Source organism: Lonchura striata, chromosome 17, assembly GCF_046129695.1.
Source record: "Lonchura striata isolate bLonStr1 chromosome 17, bLonStr1.mat, whole genome shotgun sequence".
NCBI lineage: Eukaryota > Metazoa > Chordata > Aves > Passeriformes > Estrildidae > Lonchura > Lonchura striata.
In genome coordinates this window covers 11,526,737-11,549,430 of record NC_134619.1, presented here as the reverse complement: position 1 = coordinate 11,549,430, position 22,694 = coordinate 11,526,737, and the positions used below count along the sequence as shown (strand labels likewise).

Here is a 22,694-nt window from a genome sequence, read left to right as displayed (position 1 = left end):
GTAGAGCTGTCAGGGGCAAAAGCTGAAAATGATACATGGGATTCTAAGAGCTAGCCCTTTTTATTTGGTAAATTTTGTGTTTTGCTCTGAGTACACTAGATTAACAGCTTAGCTGTAGGAGAAGTGAAATCTTGCTTTTATCACGGCATCATCTCTTAAAGCATGTACAGTTTAACGTGTGGCAAAGAGACAAAACAACACCCCAGTGACAATAACACTGCTGTCTCACCAACACATGGACTTGACTGAACATTATCTCCCCGAGCAAGTGAATTTGAACAGAAGTTATTCAGATTTCCTGAAGATCAGCAGCACAGAGCTATTAAAAGAGCAAAACATTGCAATCTTCTGATGTCAGCCCTCTGTGTTCACCTTTGATTGCCTTTCCCTTTGTTTAAGCTGCAGAGGAAGACCTGGCTGACTCCAGCAGCAAAGGTGGAGCCCAAGATAAGAGTGGATCTCATGTAACATGAATTCATTTAACTTCGTGAACTGCAGTGGTGATATTTTTAGGAGTAGTTAAGTGTAACAGGAATATAATGAAGATAGGCTTATTTAGTCTTTAGAGTAGCCATGACTCAAATCTTGTGGGGCTTTCTAAATCAAGCTCGGTGGCTTAAGCTATATCTGGAAATATTCTGTGCAGCAAGCAGTGAAGTCAGCAGAACTAAGGTAATGAGGACTAATGAGGTCTCAACAATAGGGTAGAGGGCAGCTGTCTCCAAGGTGCTCAGTTAGAGCAGAAATGCTGTGCAAATACTCCTAAATACGTTTTATTTTCAGGTATGTAGATTTCACTTGTTAAAAAAAACAAACAAACAAAAACACCCTAAAATTTCAAATAGAAACGATGCTCTCTTGTTTGGGCTGAAGAAGCCATGCCTGGTGTGTGGTGATAAAGGGTGCTGAAGCACTGGGATTGCTTGTCCAGAGAAGCTGTGGCTGCCCCATCCCTGGAAGTGTCCAAAGCCAGGCTGGATGGAGCTCCAAAGTTCAACCTTGTCTAGTGAAAGGTGTCCCTGCCCATGGCAGGGGGCTGGAATGAGATGGGATTTATGGTTCCTTCCAGCTCAAATCATTTCATGATTCTGTGTGGAGGGTGCTCTATATGTTGGATTAATGCTTGTTACATGTCTATCTGTAATGGGATGTTTAAAAAAGCCAGGCCTCCAATACACTGAGAAAGACAAATGTGAGTTGATTTTGGAGGGACAAAAGTTTCTGCCAGAAGTATTATCATAATTACATGTTACTGTGTTCACTATTTCAATGAGTAAGGATTCAAGTCCATTTAAACTATTTGAGATTAAAATTAGTACTGTTGTTCTCCTGTTTCTGGGTGCATACTGAGTGCTTCAGAAGAGTAAATGCCCCATTACAGTATAACTTAGTAAAATATTAGAGTCATTTGCACTACACTGGGATTTTACACCCTATTACTGCTCTGAATTATCTGTCATTAGCCCTCATTAAAGGCAGATTTGGTTAGATGGACAATTGTCTATTGCAATTTGATTGCAAATATGTTGTTAGACTTTCAAATGAATAATTAAAGTGGATGGTTGCACAGTTTGCCTACAAATTCTTTTTTTATCTTGTCCTTCCTCTCCCTCCATCTTTTAAGGAGCTTCCACCCAGAATTCAAATGCAGTGGAACCTGAAAAGCAAGTTGACAGCACGGTGAAAATGGCTGGAGTTATAGCTGGTCTCCTGATGTTTGTTATTATCCTCTTAGGAGCAATGCTTACCATCAAAAGAAGGTAAGTTTCTGCTTTGCTCCCATCTTGGACCTCTGGGCTGCATTGTTGTAGTTTCCAAAGGAAGAATAAATAAAGATAGAAGATTCTTTATGTGTGCAGAGAGCAACAGTTAATGCCTGTGTACATAACACTGACACTAAGGATGGTAGGCACAGAAGAAATACCACTTTTGGGAGATCCAGCAACAAAAGAATGGTTGTTACTGCAAAGAGATAATGATAATTAATTTATAATTAATGTCAAGAGATAAGTCACAAAGTAGCATGGAATAAAGGGGATAAAAGGAGAACCTCTCCTAACAGGAAAGGCTGAGAGACTTGGGATTGTTCAGTCTGGGGAAGAGAAGGTTTGGACTCACCCAAATGTGGCCTTCCAGTACTTAAGGGAGCCTCAGGGTCTGGGTGTCGAGGTGACTCCAAGAGTGTAAAAGTCCTTGTTCCCAGCCCGTGCAGCCAGAGAAGCTGGAATGCACAGGATCAGCTTCTCAACGTTGTTTATTGTCCCTTATCTAGAACGTTCTTTCTCTGACCTGCTGAGCTCTGTCCAGCAGCTTGGCCATGGCATTCTGTCTGCCCTCAGGGCAGTGTTTATATTTTATACCAAAAACTGCCTGTACTATGTTTACAAAAATGTGCCGATATCTATAATTTATGTTGGACAGTGTGTGTCTACCTTAAAACAATAGCAAAGTGTCACCATCACAGCAAGACATGGAGGGCAAGGAGAAGGAGAAGAAGGTCAGGACACGCCCAAATCCCTCCATCTTGTCCCCCTGCACCCCATTCTAAAAACCCCAAAATTCTACTTTTCCACCCTGTGTTAACTCACCTACCACACTACTCAAACCCTTGTGGCTTGTAATTCCTCATACAGAGTTGGCAGCTTTTTCCACGGGCTAAAATGGAAGCCATAGATATTTTTGACTTCATGCCAAGGTCTCTGAGCCCCCTGCCAGGGTCTGAGACAGCCAGGGCAGCCAGAGGGATGTCCTGGGTTCCCACAGGGGCCTACAGAAAAGATGGAGAGACACAACTCAGAAGGGGCTGGAGTGGCAGGATGGGGGGAATGGCTCCAAGCTGACAGAGGAGAGGGTTAGATGGGATATTAGGAAGAAATTCTTTCCTGTGAGAGAGGTGAGGCCCTGGCACAGGTTGCCCAGAGAAGCTGTGGCTGCTTCATCCCAACCACTCTTCCAACACTTGAGTTTTCTGATGCTTTGGCTGTCATGACTGTTACAGCCTAAGTTATTATCTCCCAGATAACACAGACAACCCCCCAAGCAAAATTACTGCTAATGCAGAATGAGTCCCAGAGGTTGGACACTGAGGATTAATTTGCTCTGGGTGCAAGTTTCCAAGCTCTTGCTGAGCTGAGCTGGCCCCTGAGACAGTGCACAGGACCTTCAGCTGAACTTGCCAGGTCCTTGGAGCAGCAATGTTTGGTGAATTTGGTGTGATGTCCCACACACAGAACTTTGCTTTAGCTGGTTTTGACATAGGCTCTGTAAACCTGGGCAATCTTCTTTAAAGTTAACATTAGAAAGGAGGTGAGTGGAAGAATTAGAAATCTAAATTCTCCCTTTTTTCCCCTGGGAGCTGTAAAATTACAGTTTCCTCTGTGTTGTCTCCACAGCCCCTCCTGGGGCAGACAAGCAGAATCCCTGCAGTTTGTATCTCTGTCTGTTTGCTGCAATTTGCAGGGATACCCGCTGGAAGACACACTGAAATAAGGAATAAACTGGCTCATTGACTTCAAAATCTTTTCCCATTTAGAAGCTCTGAGTGCAGGAGGAGGTTTGGGAGGCTGTAGCACACCTCCAGCACCTCCAGAGCTGCTGATCACATCCGTTCTGGGCTCCCTTGGATGGGCAGCACCAGCTGGGGCTCAGAGCTGCATATGGACAAATGTTCCCTGAGGATGGACCTCAGCCTGTCAGGCTCATTGCATTTGTAAACTGGTGTGGGTTGGGACCAGCTTTACTAAAAGGAGAAGCTGATTTGGAGCACAAATTGATTGGAACTTCTGGAAGTGCAGAGCTGAAACCCTGAGCTCTTCTGAGAGAACAGTTTAACAACAGAATTCTCTTTTTATTTTGCAAACAGAAGCATTTGGAGGTTAAGCTTGTGCATTGCGTGTTTGCATTAGCCTCATTTTAGAAACAGTTCCCAGTGCAGCAAGGCCTTGGTGTACAAATAGTGTAGCCTTGCAAGGCAACAATTCAGCAAAATAATTTAATGAGCTGAACTTGAGATGCTGTCGTCACATGGAGCTGGAAAATATCCCAGTGCCATTTGTCCATTGTCCAGAGCATCACAGCTGATTTGGGAACAGGCACAGGATTTCCTGGATGAAGCATTTTGTAAACAGAGAGCAGAGGAAGCAGAAAGGGATGAGAAGAGAAGGAAGGCATTGGTTTGAGATAAGCTTTGGTATCATCAGGAGCCTCTTTTTGTTCCTGTGGAACTCACCAGATTGGCAGCACGCTGCTTGGAACCTTTCAGACACAGAGCATGAGCAAGCAGTGCTCAGTTGCTCACAGCTTCAGCAGAACAAATTACAAAAACTCCAGGAACTCAAACATTTCTGGGGACTGATAAAGTTTTAGAAGGTTCAGTCAGATATGTGAAGCTAAATCAAGCCAACTAATGTGTTTATACAGTGGAAAATTTGGGGTTGACATTATGTTTGTTGTCTGAATGTTTTAGTTGAAACTTAGGGTTGTCAAAATTTGCTAAAGTTTCCATATCTATGTCAAAATTGTGTGTATAAATTTGTGTTTTAAACATGACTGTCTTACAGTATTTAAAATCAAAACCATTAACAGTTTGTTTTCTTGGTTTTGGGAACCCTCTAACTCCAGGAGTTAAGTCATAGTATCATCATTACATGTATATGAAATATAAAAATTGCTGCAACATAATGGAGATAAACTTCACACAAGGACATGTAGGGACGGGACAAGGAGGGATGGTTTCAAACTGAAAGAGATTAAATTTAGATTGGATATCAGGAAGAAATTCTTCACTCTGAGTGTGGGCAGGCCCTGGCACAGGTTCCCAGAGCAGCCGTGGCTGCCCCTGGATCCCTGGAAGTGTCCAAGGCCAGGCTGGAACAGCCTGGGATAGTGGAAGGTGTCCCTGCCTGTGGCAGGGGGATTGGAATAATCTTTAAGATCCATTCCAATCCAAACCACTCTGTGATTCTGTGATAATTTAGCCTGTTAATTTAAAGGTGGTTATCCATGCCTACATGGCTCACAAAAGGCAGAACAACATTCTTTCATTAACGAATATCCTGAAATATCCAAATTTTATTGTATGAAAATATTTCTAATTCTCTACAGAGCTTGTTGTTTTTTCCTTAATATTATTTAAACACATTTGTGTAACAGAGTATACAAAATCATTTTGTAAAAACAAAATGAAACAAGAAAAACAAGATATTTTTTACTTTGCCCTCCCTAAAGTATTTTATTTTGGTCTGTTCTGATTTCATCTGGGCAGTTTTAATTCTGGTGTAATTGTGATTTGTATTTCCCTGGAGTGAAGAATGTGACACCTCTCAGGCTGGTGTGTTTGAGCAGGTGTGTTTGAGCCTCCACTGGCCCCTTTAAATATAAGACTGAATAAATAGGATCAGACAGCCTGCCGTGGATGCACTGTAAATAAGTTCTTTAAACTGCTGTCAGTAGCAAAAAAGGAGATTTGGGGCTATGTAGGGTCTAGGATTATTTCCTCCTATGAAAATTCAGCTCCTTATTCTAGATTAGGATTTAGGTGGTTACCTTAAACTAATTAAATAAAACCCTAAAGCCTCTTGGGCAGAACATACCCAAGCTGTAGGATGGAATTAGGAAAAGGGACATTTGCACATTGAGTGACCAGTGCCCCCCATGTCCCTGTTTCAGGTGGGAGACAGGCAGGGGTTTGGGTTGTGCTGTACAATCTAGGACCAGGTTGTGTTTTTACTGAACCATAACTCCAACCAGCTCCCACAGTTAAGTTCTTTAGTAAGTCCTTATTTCAGGGTGCATATTTTGAAAGAATTTGAGCCAAAATGTCCAATTCCAAAATATTCCTCCTTTTGTTTGTCTTCCTTTATTTCCTATCCTTATGGAGCAAACATTTCTGAGCTTTCCTCTGCAGCCTGGAGGGATGTGCAGCTTGTTCATGAGGGCTGAGAGTCTGGTGGGATCCCAGATGTGTGTGGCCCAGACAGGAGAGCAGCAGAAAGAACAGCAGGATGTCAAAGGGAGCACTTCAGTGTGAGCTGTGTGAGCCAAGTCCTGGCCTCTCCCAGGGCTTGCTTTAATGGGATCATTTTGGGGATTTCAGGGGCTCAGCTGCATGTGCTCTCATTTTCTACATCTTGGTCACGTTTCCCTTTGTTCAGAGGCTCAGTGGAACTCGGATTTTCACAGGGAAGCTCAGTGACAATCACTGCACCTTAACTGGTGCATTGCTAGGGCCTGTAGAATTGCTGCTTTCAGGAGATAATGGCATTTTGTTAAAATCCATCCAGGTGGATCGTGGAATCAGTGCCCATCAAATAACATGACATACATCAGGAATCTGGCCAAAATAGCAGGTTTAGAGCAAAGGCCATCATCAAGAAAACCATGCCACTTCAGTTAAATCCTCATGAACTGTTCTTTACCCCATGTGTGCACAGCACAGAGGGTGATTGTGCACGGAGTAACTGAGCTGAACCTGGTTTCCACATGTGCAACCATAAAAGTGAACACTTGAAAGCTGCATTTGTATTTCTAAGTGATTCCTAGTCATCCTAGCATCTTCAAGGATGGGGTTTTAAGCTGTGCAATAGGCTGAAGTTTGTGTTTCATTGTTTTTCTCTGTCTTGACCACTGCTGCTGCTTCTGTGGCTTCTTGCAGCTGGTGGTAAATCTCTAATACACTGGGCTAGGTCTGTCATGAACCAGTCTTTTTAGAGAAGCCCCTTCCCAGCTGTAAAAGGCAAAATATCACCTCTTAAGATACAACTGATTGCCAAGGCTCAGTTTGTGGTGCTGCTCAGAATGTTGTGAAATGAATTATTGAGAAACTGTGGTAGAAAATGCTTAATCACAGTGATGCAGAAAGCTAATGTATGCCCCCAGTGCTCAGCTATAAATATGGAGTGATGCTTGAATTGTTAATGAACTATTTGCATTTTAGAGTTTGATGAAGCTTGATTTATCATTAGACAATTTGCTCATTGTCTAAATATTCCAAAATTGTGGCGTTCTTACATTGTCACTTTGCTATTTATTGTTATTTGTATTAATAGCTCTAACATCTTTCTTTCCATTTCAAAAATATCAAAACACTTGAGAGGCAAAATTAAGTCTCATTGCCCATGGTACTGACATGATAAAGTGAGGGAATTAAAGGTGGGGGAATTTATTCATGGTGGCAGAAGTGGAAACACAACCTGTCTCCAGTTCAGTATCTGTTTATTCCTCACCAACATACAGCTCCTGAAAGAAGTGTAGGCAAACAGGATCTCAGTACAGAAAACAGCACAAATACTTTGTGTATTGAAAAAGAAGCCTGGAGTTCATCTAAATCTAATTATGTGCTTTTCTCTTTTTCTCCTTTTGGATATTTTGTTCATCTGACTGGCTGTCAATATTTAGAAGAAATGCATATTCCTACTCCTATTACTTGTAAGTACTTGACTGGGGATGAGGTTTTTTGAGCATGTTCACCCTGTGGTAATTTTGTGCTTTGTTATATTTTTTTCTTTTTAACCACTCCATTTATCCTTGTGTTTCCAGCAGAATGTGTTTTATTTTCCCAGTTGCACGCTGTTATGTTTTCCCCATTTTCCCACTGCACCTGTAGCTGTGCCTGCAAACATATGAATGTCCACAGATAAGTTAGTTATGGTTTTATAACTCTTCAAACTGGATATTCATCTTTAGATTGGATATCAGGAAAAATGTCTTCACCAAAAGGGCTGTCCAGCACCAGAACATGTGGCCCAGGGAAGTGATGGAGTCACCACTGTGGCATTTAAAAGTTGTGCAGATGTGACACTTGGGGACAGGGTTTAGGGATGGACAAGGCAGTGCTGGAGGAACAGTTGGACTTGATGATCTTGGGAATCTTCTCCAATCTAAATTATTCTATGATTTTGTAAATTCTAATGGACAAATATAGAGTGTCCCAAGTGCACCTTTTTGATTGTCCATTGCTTGTAGCCACACTTGAGGGAAATTCACACCTGACAGTTATTGTCAGGAATTTCTCAGTTGTGGATGTAAGCTTTTTAAAAACCTTAAGGTTTCTGACAACTGGGAGTTGACATTATCCCAGCAAACATCCCTGTTCCTGGAGCTGCCAGGTTCTGTGTTGGTTTAGATCACTGGATGATGAAGAGGTTCAGATATTCAGATCTAAATCACCTGTCCAGTCCTAATGACAATGCTGCATAATTAAGGCAGTTGTTAAGGCACATGAAAATGCTTCACACATGGGTACTTCCAGAGCCATCTGTTGCCTAAAGATTGAGGGGCTGGGAAGCAATCAGGGCCAAGCTGTTTCTGGCATGATAATGGTTGTCTGAGGATCTGGGGGAGGAGAGGGCTGGATCAATGATGTGAGGAAAACTCCTGGAGAAGTGAGTTGACGCCTCTGCTGCCATCAGAGGGCTGGGAGGGATGGAGGGCAGCTGTTGCTGTGGACAGGAACAGCTCTGTCCTCTCCAGCTCTCAGAAGCAGCAGGAGCTCTATCACTGACACCAACCCTTTCCCCAGAACGTGCCAGGCTTGTCAGGGCTCTGAGACCCACCAAGTTGTCCAGAGGGCCACATCAGCCCTGACAGCCCCTCTGGTCTTCTGCTCCAGGAGCTGCCTCCTTGGCCCCTTCCTGCAGCTCCTCTTTGTCTCATCTTGGTGCTTTTTTCTGAGAGCTGTTCAGCAGGTCAGCAGAATGAGAGGGTTGATGCGCTGCCATTTTAAGGGAGCTGATTTCTTTTCCATACGAGTTGCTTTATGTCCAAAGAGCAGGGCAAAGGAGGATCCCTGTGCACCACTGCTTGGAGGGATTTTGTTTCTCCATGACCTGTCAGGAAGCTATTGAAAGAGGAACCTTTCCCACTTTCCAAGCATGTGAGGAACCTTAGGACACGATCACGAGTCTTGGCTTTGCCCAGTGATGTAATTGTAAATGCAGAGTAACTCCATTTTCTCTAGACCTCCCACTGGTTCACCAAGAATGAAATTTGACCTCAAGTAGTCAGATTAAAAAGGAGGTTAACTAAGTGTAAAGTAGGGGCTGGTTCTAACCCAAAGGTGCTATGAGCTGATTGAAGTTATTGATAGAACCCTCCCTCTTCTGCACAATTCTCATGTTTTACTATTTGTTTTCCTTAAAACCAGTAGCACCACTGCCTGAGAAATTCACTGCCAGGTTTCCCAGTATAATTCTGTCTTTTTCCAGCCCGCAGTATGTGGTCAGCATGTTCCCCGCTTCATTTTATTTTGAGATCTGTGTGTTTAAAAAGATGAATCAACTTCCAAGCCCTCTGTGACCCATTTTACAGCTGCACAGCATTGCTTTAAGCAGTCAGCTGAGGATTGTTCTGCCAGAGCAAGCACAGGGGTCCTTAAGGGGTCTGTTTGCTGTGGGTCAATTTGCTAGACCCTTTTTCCTCAGGGAGCAGTGCAGTGACTCAGGAAAAGAGAAGAGAAAACCCTCTGGAGGGTCACCCAAGCCTGGGGCTGCAATGAGCTTCAGCAGAGACAGAAGGAAGGGCTTTAATAAGGTTTAATGAGGCAGATGTCCACCACGCAGCACATCACACCAGGGAAAAGCCAGAGGTGCCATCAGGCAAGCTGAGTGTTCATAGGAGCCCATGGAGGTTGGAGCTCAGCTTGCAGAAATCACAGAGCTTTTCCTCCTCAGTACCACACCCAGAATGTTCTGCAAAGAGCTCGTTCTTAGCTCTGTGCTGGTGGTGTCCCAGGGACAGCTCTGCACATCACCAGTCACTCACCATGAACACTGCCAGCACCAGGCTCTGCGTGCTTTGGTTCACAGGGATATCTGTTCCCTGCCCTGGGAAAACCAAGCTCTGGTTTGGAATTTTTTTCCCCTTGAACAGCAATCAAAGTGAAAGGGATGTTCCAGTAGTGAGGGAAGAAAGCAGGAGAGCCCAGGAAGGAGCACACAGTGAAGTTGTACTGAGTTTCATGTTTCAAGTTGAACGTGAAATAGGATGTTTCATTAGAATTGCAGATGAAAATCTGAAATTGCTAAGGACTGAGCAATTCTTAGCCAGACTTGATTCAAATTGCTCCGGACTCCTGTGAGCAGAGAGGTTGGATTTAAGTTTATTTGAAATGTTGTGGAAATAACAGCAGCAATATTGTTATATACAGATTTTTCTTAAATAGAATTGGTTTCTATGCTATGACCTTGCATGAATTATTTAGTCCTGAAGCAAAATTCAGTTGAATGAGGTACCAGTATTGAGAAGCAGGTTCCCAAATAGATCTGCTGGCACATCTTCAAATGTGACCATATGGACTGTATCTCTTCATGTTTGGTTTCAGTTTCTGGACTTCAAAGCTGTGTTTCTTAGAGCAATTCCTGCCTGCTTTCACATAATTCCTCCCAACCATTTGTCATCTTCTGTACAGGCATTTCTTCTTTTTAGGGATCAAAATCTCCTAACTCTTCTAAACAGTTCTGTAATGATAATTCTATAATGATAATTCTATTAAATTCCAAACAGCTCTGAATTATAACTCTATTAAAGTCACAGAGACCTTTCTGAGGAGTACCTGGTCTTTACAGAGACAGACCACAACATTTTGGTAATCTGTAGACTTGAGTTCTGCTCTCAGCCAGTCTTGTGTTCTGCTGCAATTCAGGACTTGAAAATCTGATTCTGTGACATGGTTGAGTACCTGCAGCCCTGACTGATGAAACCAATCTAAAATATTCACTTATAGGAGGAGATATTTTTTGGCCTGCATAGTTATTGGGTAAATAGTTATGGGATTCTTGTACAGCAACACCTGACTGAAAACTTCCTACAACATATAGGAAAGGATGAAAGAGAAGGCCATATAGATCTTTAATATGCTTTAAGTGGAAATATAACCCAGGTGGCCTCGATTCCTAACTTGTAACTCATTGTGAAGGGTCAACACGATATTGTGTGCTTCAGTTTACCCATCAGCAAAGGCTAATTGCCTGAGTTGAGATCCTGTGAGGAGCAAGAGATGGAATTAGGAGTTCTTGTCCTGGTGCACTCCTTGCATCCCTGTGCCCAGGGTGATGCCTGAACCTTTTCAGAGGAGTTACTCTGTGTTTACACCAACACAAATGGTGTCTAAGCCAGGAACAGAATTTCTGCTGTCTCTCTGCACTTCAGTTTAATGGGCAGTGTAAGATATCAACCCAGCCAGGTCTGGAAGATGTTGGTTTTACTCCCAGCTGAAGCTGTAAAACACAGACAGCAATTCATCCAGTTTACAGGAGGGTTTGCATCTAGTGACAGACACTTCTTTCGCAGCAGTATTTTCAACTGCAGCAATCCATATCATTATTTTATTATTTGCTCACCAGGAATTAAATGGAAATGTTTTCTGTGTGTGGGTTGTTTGTTTTGGTTTGTTTCTTTCTCCTGGGCTGGGTAATGGCTGCAGAATGAAATTTAATCAAGAGCAATATGAGACCAGGGAAGAATTTCTGGAAATACAGAGATTCATGTATGTGTTACAAGCAGTCAGTTTAACGTTATTTATGAGAAAAGGGCACTCAATGGCCAGGATGTTTTGCTTTTCCCCTGAACTGCCGAGAGCTCCAGGTACATGATTGCAATGTAGGAAGCCCCTTCAACTCCCACTGGAATTTCACACCTATTTTAATTGTTGAGTGGTTTTAGCTGGGAGCTTCTTTTCATGGGAGAGATTGCAAAGGTTATTAAGCTAAATTTATACTTAGATTTTTGAGATAACAAAGTTTATGCTGAACTTATTGCCACCATCTGTGGGACATTTGAAAAGAAAAGCATCCCTTTATTTTATTTAGAAGCGTACCTCTGTATAACCACATTCACACATAAATATCTCCATGTATTTCCATGGATGGTGGGATTTGCCTGCACAGGTCAGCTTGCTAAATCAGGATTTTAAGAAGAAACCTTCTCATTAGGTACTTTTCTCATCAGATGATGGAAAAACAGGATTGTTAATCAGTGGCTATGCCTGTCTAATGAAAGCAAATTAAAAAAATAATATATCAAAATGCAGAAAGTAGATGAGATGTTATTTAGAACGTGTCTGTATGGTGATTGCAAGCCTAAGCCTTGCAGAGGGCAGGATTTGTGGGTGTCTGTACCAGCAGAGACTTATACTGGATGGCTCCTACGTGCACCTGGCTTGCCTAAACTTTCTCTGGTTGCAAGTAAATAAAAATAAATCCCCCACAAGCAGTGATTAATTTGATCAAGTGAAGCTTAGATCATACTCTCAAGAGCCTGTGCTTGTATACCCACAGTACAAAATGCTCAGGGCATCTTTTGACTTATCTCTACTCCACTTTCTCCTGTGCTGTGAAGTTTGCTCTGTGGCATTGGCCTTTGCTCTTCACTACACCTTTACTGCACCTTTACTACACCTTTACTACACCTTTACTGCACCTTTACCACACCTTTACTGCAGCAGCCTCCCTCTGCTCCTGCCACAGCCTGGCTTCAGCAGAGTAGGTGTTAAAAGCAGGTTGGGAGGGGCAGGTGAGGAATCTCTGCAGCACAGAGCAATGTGTGACCCAGCACTGCTCTGAGCTCAACTCCCCTGGCTCTGTTCACACCCTGCAGTGACCAGCATTTCCAGCTCCTCCTGCACAGAGCTCTCCCCCAGTTTAAAATGAAAGCCTTCCCCAGAGCTTCCCAGTCCCCAGCCCCTGCAGGTGGTGAGAACAGCTCTCCTCTGGTGTTTTTCATGTCTGAAGACCTATCAGCCCTATTTGATTTCCTCTTCTCTAGATGAAAGGTGCACATTGCCCTTGGCCTTTGCTTGTAGATCATGTTTTCCAGCTTTCCCTTTCATGTCCTGCCTCGTGTGAGCCCCTGTAGCACACGTCTGATTTGAGGAGCAGTGTTGCAGCAGAGCCCTCTCTAATCCTCAGTCTGAGCAACAGGATCACCCAGATTATAGTGCCATGCCCTTAGTTTTAAACCAGATGATTCTTCCGAATTGGATTTGTCATCTACCACAGGTTTAGGGCATGGAGATCCTTTCCAATAGATCTGTAGTTTGGCCAGTGCTCCCTGGGATTTGCATGGCTCATCACTGCCTGCCTTGAATTGGAGCAGATTCCATCACAATATGCAGGTGCACTCCTAGAATTTTGCTTTGCACAATTCTCTAAAAGGATTTTTTTTTTTTTTGCTTTCTAAAATTGCTTATTGAAAATGAGGGCAATATGCAATTTGTGTCTGTAGGAGGAAATTTCACGTTTAACTTACACGATCTATACCTAATGTCTAAATTACCTGTGCATGCAAATCTACACTACAGTGTGCAAAATCCATCCTGGTGAAACATCTCAAATTAAATCTGTCAGTGTACATGCACGAGAGCTCTCCAGGAGTGGCAGTTACAGATTTAATGTTCATGCACGTAGAATTGATAGAAAAAGTTAGAGAAGAGTTTGAAGCTGCTTTTAAAAAATAATCCCTGACAATCATGACAATCATCCAAACCTCCATGAAACAGGAACGTGATCCTGCAGGTACTTCTAACAGAAAATATTGCTGGAGCTTCCTGATTAATGCCCGTGGCAATAAATGGTTTGTGCTTGATACCAAGTTTGCATTCCTTGACTGTTTAAGTAGAGCTCCCACAATTTTAATATAGTGCTTCAGATTTTATGTCTAGTAGAATTAAAAGTTTCAAAAAATAACCAAATCAAATCTCCATCATTTTTTCCCCCAAATTCACACTTGTGTTCACTGCCAATGACTTTTCTCCTTGCTTTGGTAGGGTCAGCATCAACTGCCTGATTATACAGCTGATTTCATTTTTTTACTCAACTTTGAGCATCTTTCTGTCTCATCCCTCCCCTGTGTGTGTGGTGCTTGCAAACATCATCTCTTCATTTCCAAACCCTCTCAAACTGAAAAGAGCAACCTGGTAAACTCCATTCATGAGCTCCTGCTTCCTTCTTGCCAAATTCCCTTTACCCTTGAATGTAAACCAGCATTAAGATCATTTTATTCACATCCTGACATTCTGTGTCGATTGTATCAGACTCTTCTCCCCAATATCTGCCTGGTCCTTTATTCCCTCCCCTTTTCAGCTGCATAATGCATGAGTGGGGAGGTGTCTGCTCCGTGAGGGGTGTCATCTGTGCTGGGGACACACAGCCAGCCCATGACTGACACTGATGCTCCCAGAGCAGCTTTGCTGGGGTGTTGCAGTGGCTCTGTGCAGGGCAGTGGGGACAGTGGGAGCCGTGTCACCGGCGTGGCTTGTCACTGATTCACAGAGATCTCTTGGAGCGCCCTATTTTTGGAAGCAGCATTTCTAGATAAATGCTTTTCCATTTACAAAAGGCGTTTTGACGTGCTGGGAAATAAACCTCTACCTAGCTGTGGGTATTAAGTCACATCCCTAACATTCTGGAAAGTGCTAGTCATTTGATTTTATAATCTTTTCTATGAATTATAACGATGGTAAGGACCAAATAGGCTTAGTCCTGTGCTGCCACTCTCTCCAGACACAGAACTGCAGCAGAAAAGGCACGTTTAGAAACTGAGAGCCCCTTGATGTGTCTGGCAAGCTTAGCTCTGAAATCCCCGAAAGAGATCTGTCTTCCTTTTCCCTCTAAATTTAGATGAAGAATTTTTAAATTCTTGGAACAGAGAGGGAGAAAGGTGGAAACTGATAAGGCGCTGTTGAAAGAAAATTGTGGCATTTTCAGATGCAGACCTGGGTTGTGTGTGCGAGGTAGATTGAGAACTTTAAACTCATGTCACCTTTTCTTTTTAGGCATTCAAGCCAGTGTTTTAGGGGCCTCTCTGTCTTCTACAGGACCAGGTAGAACTCCTTTGCATAGGGCTTTTGTAAGCAGGCCTTTGGGGACTAAGGGGCTTGGGTTTGGGGTTATTTTTTTCCTGCCTAGGACATGCAGAAATGTTGTTGCTCCTTCACTCAAAGACAAAACAAATTTGCCAATTCCTGCTCTTTGTAGCCTGTTGGCATTTCCGAAAAGATACCAGGCAATGGGGACTTACAGATAATTATTGCCACAAAGAATTTAACTTTCATTGAATGAGGAGGTCACCCCTTTTGACTCACCATTTTCAACCATCAGAGTCATGGTCTGTAGTGGCTCACCCCAGCAGTCCAGAGTGCTTATTATTAAGGATTCTGCATTTTGGATTAGTGTTTCCCACTCAGTGATTTTAATTCCTGTTGCCAAAGAATTCACACAGGCACGTACGATTAGCAAAGCATGAGGATTAAAAGATCCACACGGCAGGGTTAACACACTTCAAGGCTGTTTTAGTTACCCCAGGTACCACAGCACAAAAAATCAGGAGCTCCCATGTCTGCAGCTCATGGCTCCTAAATCTGGCTGTGCCAATGCTGCTGAACACTGGAAGCAAAACTTTTAACATCATTAAACAGCAGCTTTTTGCTTCAACACTCAAGGACTGCTCCCCTCTTTGCATCTTCATCTGCACAAGTGGATTCACCAAGGGGGTTTTGGGAGATCTGAGCAAGACCCCTGGGATGATGGACCCAATTTGAACAGCTCTGGGCTTGGATTGGAACCACTAATTGCACATGGCTGAACCCCAACTGGCTGAGCAGATGAGACAGATGTGTTTGTTCAAAAGTTTGCAGCAAACATCCAAGTTTTTTTCCATAAGTTTGTGCTCTCCTGATCTGGATTATCTTTCTTTAAAACAGACTTTTCCCATAGACATAGGCAAAGGATTTAGCTCTCTTTGACCCTTCTTTCCAAACAAGTATTAGTGGCCAAGCTGCCCATCTCCTGAAGGCTGGGGCTCAGCTATGTGCTTGAACTTCCCTGTAAATGCCACTCTGACATGTTCTGGGCATAAATAGAGCCTGTTTGACTATGTTGGAAGGAGTACCTTTTTTTTTTTTGGAATCCAATTAAGTTTAAAAGATGGGTAGTACTTACCATAAGCATGTTGTTTTAGAGAAGAAAAACCTCTTTGCAAAATGATTTAGATGTTAGGATTTTTTTTCTTCTTTGAGTTGAAGAGGAGAAAGAAAACTAAAGCTCCTTCTTACAGTAATCTGTTTTTCTCCCTTTTATTTTCTTATCTAGGGAAGTGGTGTAAGCAAAGTTCTTTTCTGGTGCTAGGGATTTGTGTGATATTTTTTCAAGGTGTGGATTGTAGAATGTCACACATTCATTTTTAAAGGGTTTTGCTCTCTGATACGAATGAAGCACAGGGCAGTCAAATGTCAGTGGAAGCTTAGCAGCTCACTTTTCCTGCTTCTCTCCATTTTATTATGCTCTGTGTTTGCAAAAGAGGAGCCTCTTATGTTCTCAGCTTTGTTAGCATTTTCAGAGCAGGCAGCCCTGATGCTTTTGACAAAGTTTTTGCTGTCTCCTCAAAACAAGAAAAGACCCATTTTCCCAGAACAGGGCCATATTTGGACATTGCTAAAACAACTTCAACCTTCAGTGTGGCCCACCCTTCCCTGCCTGGGGATCCCAGAGCAGTTCCAGGGTGTGTCAGGACTCAGGAGGCTTCTGCCTTTGCTGCTGTGCTTGGGACAGGACAGAACTGTGCTCCAGCTCTCAGGTGGCACAGAGCCAGGTCTCACACTCCCTCAAAGAGCATCCCATGGGATGGATGCAGATGTCCTGGTCCCCTGGAGTGAGCAGTGCTCCCATCCTGAGCCCTTTGCTCCTCCTGGAGCATGTGGCACCTGCTCAGGGGGCTGAACCTGTCCCACCCCCTCCAAGGCACCTGCTCCAGGGTTTGTACCTGTCCCACCCCCTCCAAGGCACCTGCTCCAGGATTTGTACCTGTCCCACCCCCTCCAAGGCACCTGCTCCAGGGTTTGTACCTGTTCTAGCCCCTCCAAGGCACCTGCTCCAGGGTTTGTACCTGTTCTAGCCCCTCCAAGGCACCTGCTCCAGGGTTTGTACCTGTTCTACCCCCTCCAAAGTCCCTGCTCCAGGGTTTTACCTGTTCCACCCCCTCCAAACCTGCTCCAGGGTTTGTACCTGTTCTACCCCCTCCAAACCTGCTCCAGGGTTTGTACCTGTCCCACCCCCTCCAAGGTACCTGCTCCAGGGTTTGTACCTGTTCTACCCCCTCCAAGGCACCTGCTCCAGGGTTTGTACCTATTCTACCCCCTCCAAGGTACCTGCTCCAGGGTTTTACCTGTTCCACCCTCTCCAAACCTGCTCCAGGGTTTGTACCTGTCCCACCCTCTCCAAACCTTCTCCAAGGCACCTGCTCCAGGGTTTGTACCTGTCCCACCCTCTCCAAGGCTGAGGTAGCACTCCCACTGCTGGGGTGATGCAGGTTTGTGCCAGATGAGTGGCAGGGAGGGAGAGCTCCAAGCTGGTATCACGATATTTATCGCGCTCCCAAAGGGGTTTCTCTCCTGTGGGGTTTCCTGGCGTGCAGTTTGTCTCATGCCTTGCATGTCTGACCAAGTGGGGTAATTTTGTCAAAATGTTTTGCCATTGCTTTGCTTTTAATGAGAGCAAACTGACCTTGCTTTCTCCCCTCTCCAAACCACCCAAAGGAAGCTAGCCAAGAAGCAGAAGGAGACTCAGACCAGCACGCAGAGGGAGATGGGTCCTGTGGCTACTTCTGACAAGACCTCCACCAAACTCAGTGCTGTTCACAATGAAGAAGCTTTTTCTTCCAGCTGCCAAGATGTTAATGGATTCAGTAAGTTTAACTTGCTTGCAATGGATATGACCCCCTTGGAGAGCTCTAGGTTCTTAAAAGGACCTATTCCTTTGGGCACAGTGTTGAGGAGTTAGGAATGGCAGTGATAGAGATCGTTGCAAAAGCTCCATAGAAATTTGGAATGTCTCTGATACTGCCCCTGGTTTCACTGTCAGACAGGTGGAGAAAATTTATAAAGCCTGTTCTAATCACTGCATCAGAATAAGAGGCACATGTTTATTTGTTGTTTAGAAATCCTTTTCCTTTGTGAGTAGAAGAGTCAAATTCCTTAGCTGACTTGTGGGATGAAAAAACCTTTTCTGTATGAAATTGTTATGAAAGAAGGCCTGGTCTCCTGGCTAGAGAACTGAAATGGAAAGATAACATTTTTTCCTTTGTCTGTGTCCTCGGTTTATTCTTCACATGGGTTCAGTAAAACTGATCTTAGTTAATATTTGTAAACCACTCAGACCTCTGTAGCTAAAAGAGTTTTGTGGGTAAAGCAGCACCAAGTCCTACTTTAGCCTCACTAGATCCAGGTTGAGTGCATGGTGGATTGCATGGTGGATTTGTAAACCTTTTTCGTATTAAATAAATTTAAACTTAGACACTATGGGCATGTCACTCCTTCTTTTGACACTCAGCCTGTTAGTTTGGACAAGGGACAGCTCTGAAACTCAAGTGTGTACTAAAACTCTTGTCTTTATTAAGCATCTTTAGTGAGGGTTTTTTTTTTTTCTGTGATTTCTAAAACGGAAGTGCTCATGATAGAAAATGTGGTTTATCATTGAAACCTCCCCTTGTAATCTGAAACTGAGTGGGATGGGTTGAGTGAATTCTCCCTTTCCCTCTCTGCAGATCCTGTCAAATTCCATCTGCATGTGCTGCTACTGCCATTTTGCGTGACACACCTGTGAGAGGGATAAATAGGTGTCTGGGACAGCCAAGGTTGGCAGGGAACACTTTTCCCTGGTATTAAATTGACTTCAGTCAAGGTCTGATTTTCTCAGGTGCTGAGTAGCTCTGTCCTAAGGAGGCAGCAAGAGTTCTGTGGGGCTCATATCTCTGAAGGCCAGCAGAGCAGCAGTGTTGTATCAGCCATCCCCAAAACAGCAGAGGCAGCTTGGCTGGAGTGTGTGGGGAAAGTCAAATGTTTCACAAATCCCTCAGCATCTGGGTTTCTGAAAGTTTGGGGATTCTTTTTCCAACCAGAAAATGAGAAAAGAGACAAGCTTGAAATGTGACCTCATCTTTTCCCCCACCTTTGTTATTTTGACAGACTAATTAAAACAACTGAGTCATTTGCTTGAAATGGCAACTGTAAAAAATGTGATGTACCAAATTATGTAAAGAAACAGCACTCTAGGTTTTCAATTTTTTTAATCAGTTAGATCTTTACTTGTCTGACATCTCTGCAGATTTTATCACTGCCTTCCCCTATAACCTGAGTCAGCCATGGGTGGATTGTTTTTATTTTTTTTTTCCTCTTTATATCTATGACAAAGAATTATCAATAAATCTTCATGATTTCTCCAAATTTTTTACTGGCAAGTCCAGGATGCTGAGGTGTTGGAGGTAAGTTCTGTGCAGTAGTGTGCACATGCTGATACAGGAATTTTATGAGCAAAAGAATTCCTTGAAAATAAAAATAAAATAAATTGCCTTAATGGAGTTTAATACTTGTGGGTTCTATGCAGGCCTACTTTGGAATAACGTAATAGGATTATTTCTTAACCTTCCTGCTAACTAATAGAGTTTTACAGGGTTTATCCACCAGAGCTGTTGAAATCAACTGTCTTAAGCAGCAGTCAGATTCCTTCTTAAATTTTTTTTTTTTCCCTGCCAGCAGTAAATAGCATTTCCAGCACCCCATGGTGGGCAGTCACCCTCTCCATCCTGCCCTCAGCTGTGGGAGCCTGAGCTGCCTGTAGCAGGGATGTGGAAATGGCCCTCTCCTTTTGGAAGAAGAGCCCACCAAGAGAAGCAAAGTGTTTTCAATGCCAGGATCACCTTGCCAGCTCACAAAAGCAATCAAACAGAACAAGACAATTTACTAAGCAGGATCCCTCAGTTACTGAATGACTCGCAGGCAACTTTACCTGCAGAATACAATGTCCTTGCAGGGCTTTGTGTCCTTGCCTCCAGGTTTTACTCTCTGTCACAATAATTCTGATAACTTTTCAGACAGAACAAATTCAGTGAGTGCCTACAGAAGCTTTTCTCTTCCCATGCTCTCTCCAGTTGGCCACTGGTCTGCTCCTGGGTGAGTCCTGTCCATCCTCCTGCTGTTGCTTACCCTGTCTCCCTGCCCTGCCACCACACAGGATTAATGTCTAAATCAGTTAGATTTAAAAATCCCACTTTCAAGGCTGCCTGATGCTCTGCATCATGGGGGAGATAAAAAATGAACAGCTGCCCTCCTTCTTATCAGCCCCTTGTTTTCTGTTGAGGCATCAAGACCTCAGGTCTTGCTGAAAAGAGGAAGAGAATTGGGAATTTATCTTTCCTGGCCTGAAGCAAAGCCCCTCATCCCTCTTTCCATTCTGCAGTGTTAGTTGTTATCCTGGCAGGATTCTCACTGATACATACAGGTGTTGAAATTAAAGAGATTTTTTGGACTCAACCTCTATCTCTGACACTCCACAGAATCAGAGAAGGTGTTTGGTAAAACGTAGATTGGTCTATGGCTGTTCCAGCTTGTCTGCTTTTACTTGGGGATTATGAACAATCACAGTTGGTCATTTCCTCGAATATCTTGGGTTTTTTAAGATGCCAATATATTCCAACTCCATTAAAGGCAGGTGATGGCCCTGTCGGGGCTGAGCAGCTCCCTGGAGTGCAGGAATGTTGGGAAGCAGCACAGTCACGTGTAGACACTGGCTCAGGGCAGGGTTATATGCAACAAGATAGGAAATGGGAAACAAAGTGGACCTAAATTTGTCCCCCAGTGTCTGCACTGAGCAGAAAGGTGTGCAGGGGGTTGTGACCATGCAGAAATCATGGGCAGCTTGGCAGTGATGGGATGAGCAGCAGTGGATCAGCTCAGCAGGGATGCGCTGATGTGCTCTGCACAAAAGAACGTCTCTTTGGCTTTGCAGTGCTCAGGTGCCATGGACCAGCCTTGTCCAGGAGGATTCCCTGTCCCCAGCAGAGCCATCCCAACATCCTTGCAGGGGTTCTGGCAGGAGCTGTTTGATTCTGAGGATTTAATCCATGAAAATGCAGCCAGTTTTGCTGGGAACTGATTTATTAAGGTGTGCTTTACCTGTGTGACATCTCAGTCTGGGGGGAGACAGCTCTCCAGACACCCTGCAGGAGGGACACAGATGGAGGAGTGGCTTTAATGCTTCAGGCAGAGAACCTGGAAGTGGGGAACTGAGTTCTGCAGTAGGAACCTCTACCATAAGTTACCAAGTCAGTGTGATTTCACTTATGAGAACAAGATGAGAGGGAGGTGTAGGCAAGTGGCACTCAGGGTTTAAGGGATCCATTTGTTCCAAGAAACACCAAAATTCACACCTTTCCACAATCCTTCATGATTATATGATCAGTGAGATGCAAAGGTCTTCACAAAAGACAAACACAGCAAGATGTAGTTCTTACTCCTGCCCCAGATAATTTTCACTCATAATTAATTGACCTGACAAATGCAGTCTAAGAACTTGTAGAGTCATAGACATGAGATGCTTCTTGTAGTAGAAAAATTATTCAAATAATTTAAAAATAAGATACAAACTCACTTATTATCAAACGCATAAAAGGAAAATTTACTAAATTCCCTTTTACCAGCTTCCATGGGATTTTTTGTGGGGTTTGCTAGTTTAGGAAATATTATAAAAATAAAAAAATAATTTTCAGAATAGGAAGGAGCCTTCACCACTCTGCATGACTGGAGGGATCTGTGTGGCCTCACGTGCCACTCCAGGGAGCACAAAGAGAATTTTTAATGAAGTCTTAATCTCTACCCTGATGTGAAATCCTCTCTGGACATGTTTCCTTTGATTACAGACCCGAGTGCCTGTAAGAAATGCTAGTTAGAAAGCAGCCCTGTGTATACATCTCATTATACAGCCTGACTGATTTCAGGAACAAGTTCTCCAAAGTTTTCAGGAACTTTGCTTTTGTGTTTTGGGGAAATTTTGTTTTTGTTTAGTGTTTTGGTTTGGTTTTTCATTAGTTTTGGTTTTGGGTTGGTTTTTTTCTTGGTTTTGCCTGGGTTTGTTTGGGGTTTTTTCTCTCACTTTCTAATCAGAATCTAAAAGTCACATCCCTGTGTCACAAACACAATTCATGCCATAAACCTCAGCTGGTAACATCTTTAATCAAACTCACTGACATGAGGTTTATCTGTTTATGAGTTTATCTGGAAATTCATCCTCAGTGGATCTGGAAGGGCAGTATGGCCTTTTGTACATACCTTTTGTATGTTCTTTTATATTCCCAAATTCCAGAGTAACTTGAGTCCTGCCCCAAGCCCTGAGCGTGGCCTTTCCCTGTGACACTGGGCAGACCAATTGATTTTATTTTATGTTATCTGACACAGGGCCACATCCTAAGTGTGGTGGGAGAAGGGTCAGATTTAGGATGACCAAGTGCAAGAGGCCCCAGGGCAGAGGAACTTTATCACTTAAGGCAGCTGGGGCAGAGCTCCAGCAGACCAAACCATGAGGAATTTGATTGTTTTAATGTGTTTCAAAATCATAGGTCTGAAAATAAGGTGTGAGAATGCAGAATGAGAGCGAGTTCATGAACTAGATGATTGTAAACTGCTCAGGAGGTAATTCTGACTTTATGGAACTCCCTAGACCAGTGACATCATTGAGTTTCCCCACAGAATAACTTGAAATTTTTAAGCAGTGTTTGCTCCATAGATACAAAAAATTGCTTCTGAAATTACTTTGATGTACACTGAGTTTTATCTACTTCTGTTGGGCTATGGAATAGTTTTTCCTGTGTTATCTGTTGTCATCTTTCTGATGTACTGAGATTTGTATTAGCTTGTTTCCCAACATTCTGAGGAG

At 43.3% G+C, this 22,694-nt stretch overlaps 1 protein-coding gene across 5 annotated transcripts in view; it reads left to right on the top strand.

Annotated features, from left to right (window-relative positions):
- PTPRT (protein tyrosine phosphatase receptor type T) overlaps positions 1 to 22,694 on the top strand; it is a 465,371-nt gene that overhangs the window by 387,182 nt on the left and 55,495 nt on the right. For 3 of the 5 annotated variants that reach the window (XM_021535472.3, XM_021535471.3, XM_021535469.3), the window contains exons 14-17: positions 1,625 to 1,760; positions 7,396 to 7,425; positions 14,768 to 14,815; positions 17,525 to 17,673. In XM_021535472.3, the coding sequence (XP_021391147.1) occupies positions 1,625 to 1,760; positions 7,396 to 7,425; positions 14,768 to 14,815; positions 17,525 to 17,673 (363 nt within the window). The remainder of the gene's footprint in view (positions 1 to 1,624; positions 1,761 to 7,395; positions 7,426 to 14,767; positions 14,816 to 17,524; positions 17,674 to 22,694) is intronic. The other 2 variants (XM_021535473.3, XM_021535470.3) reach the window with 1 other exon arrangement.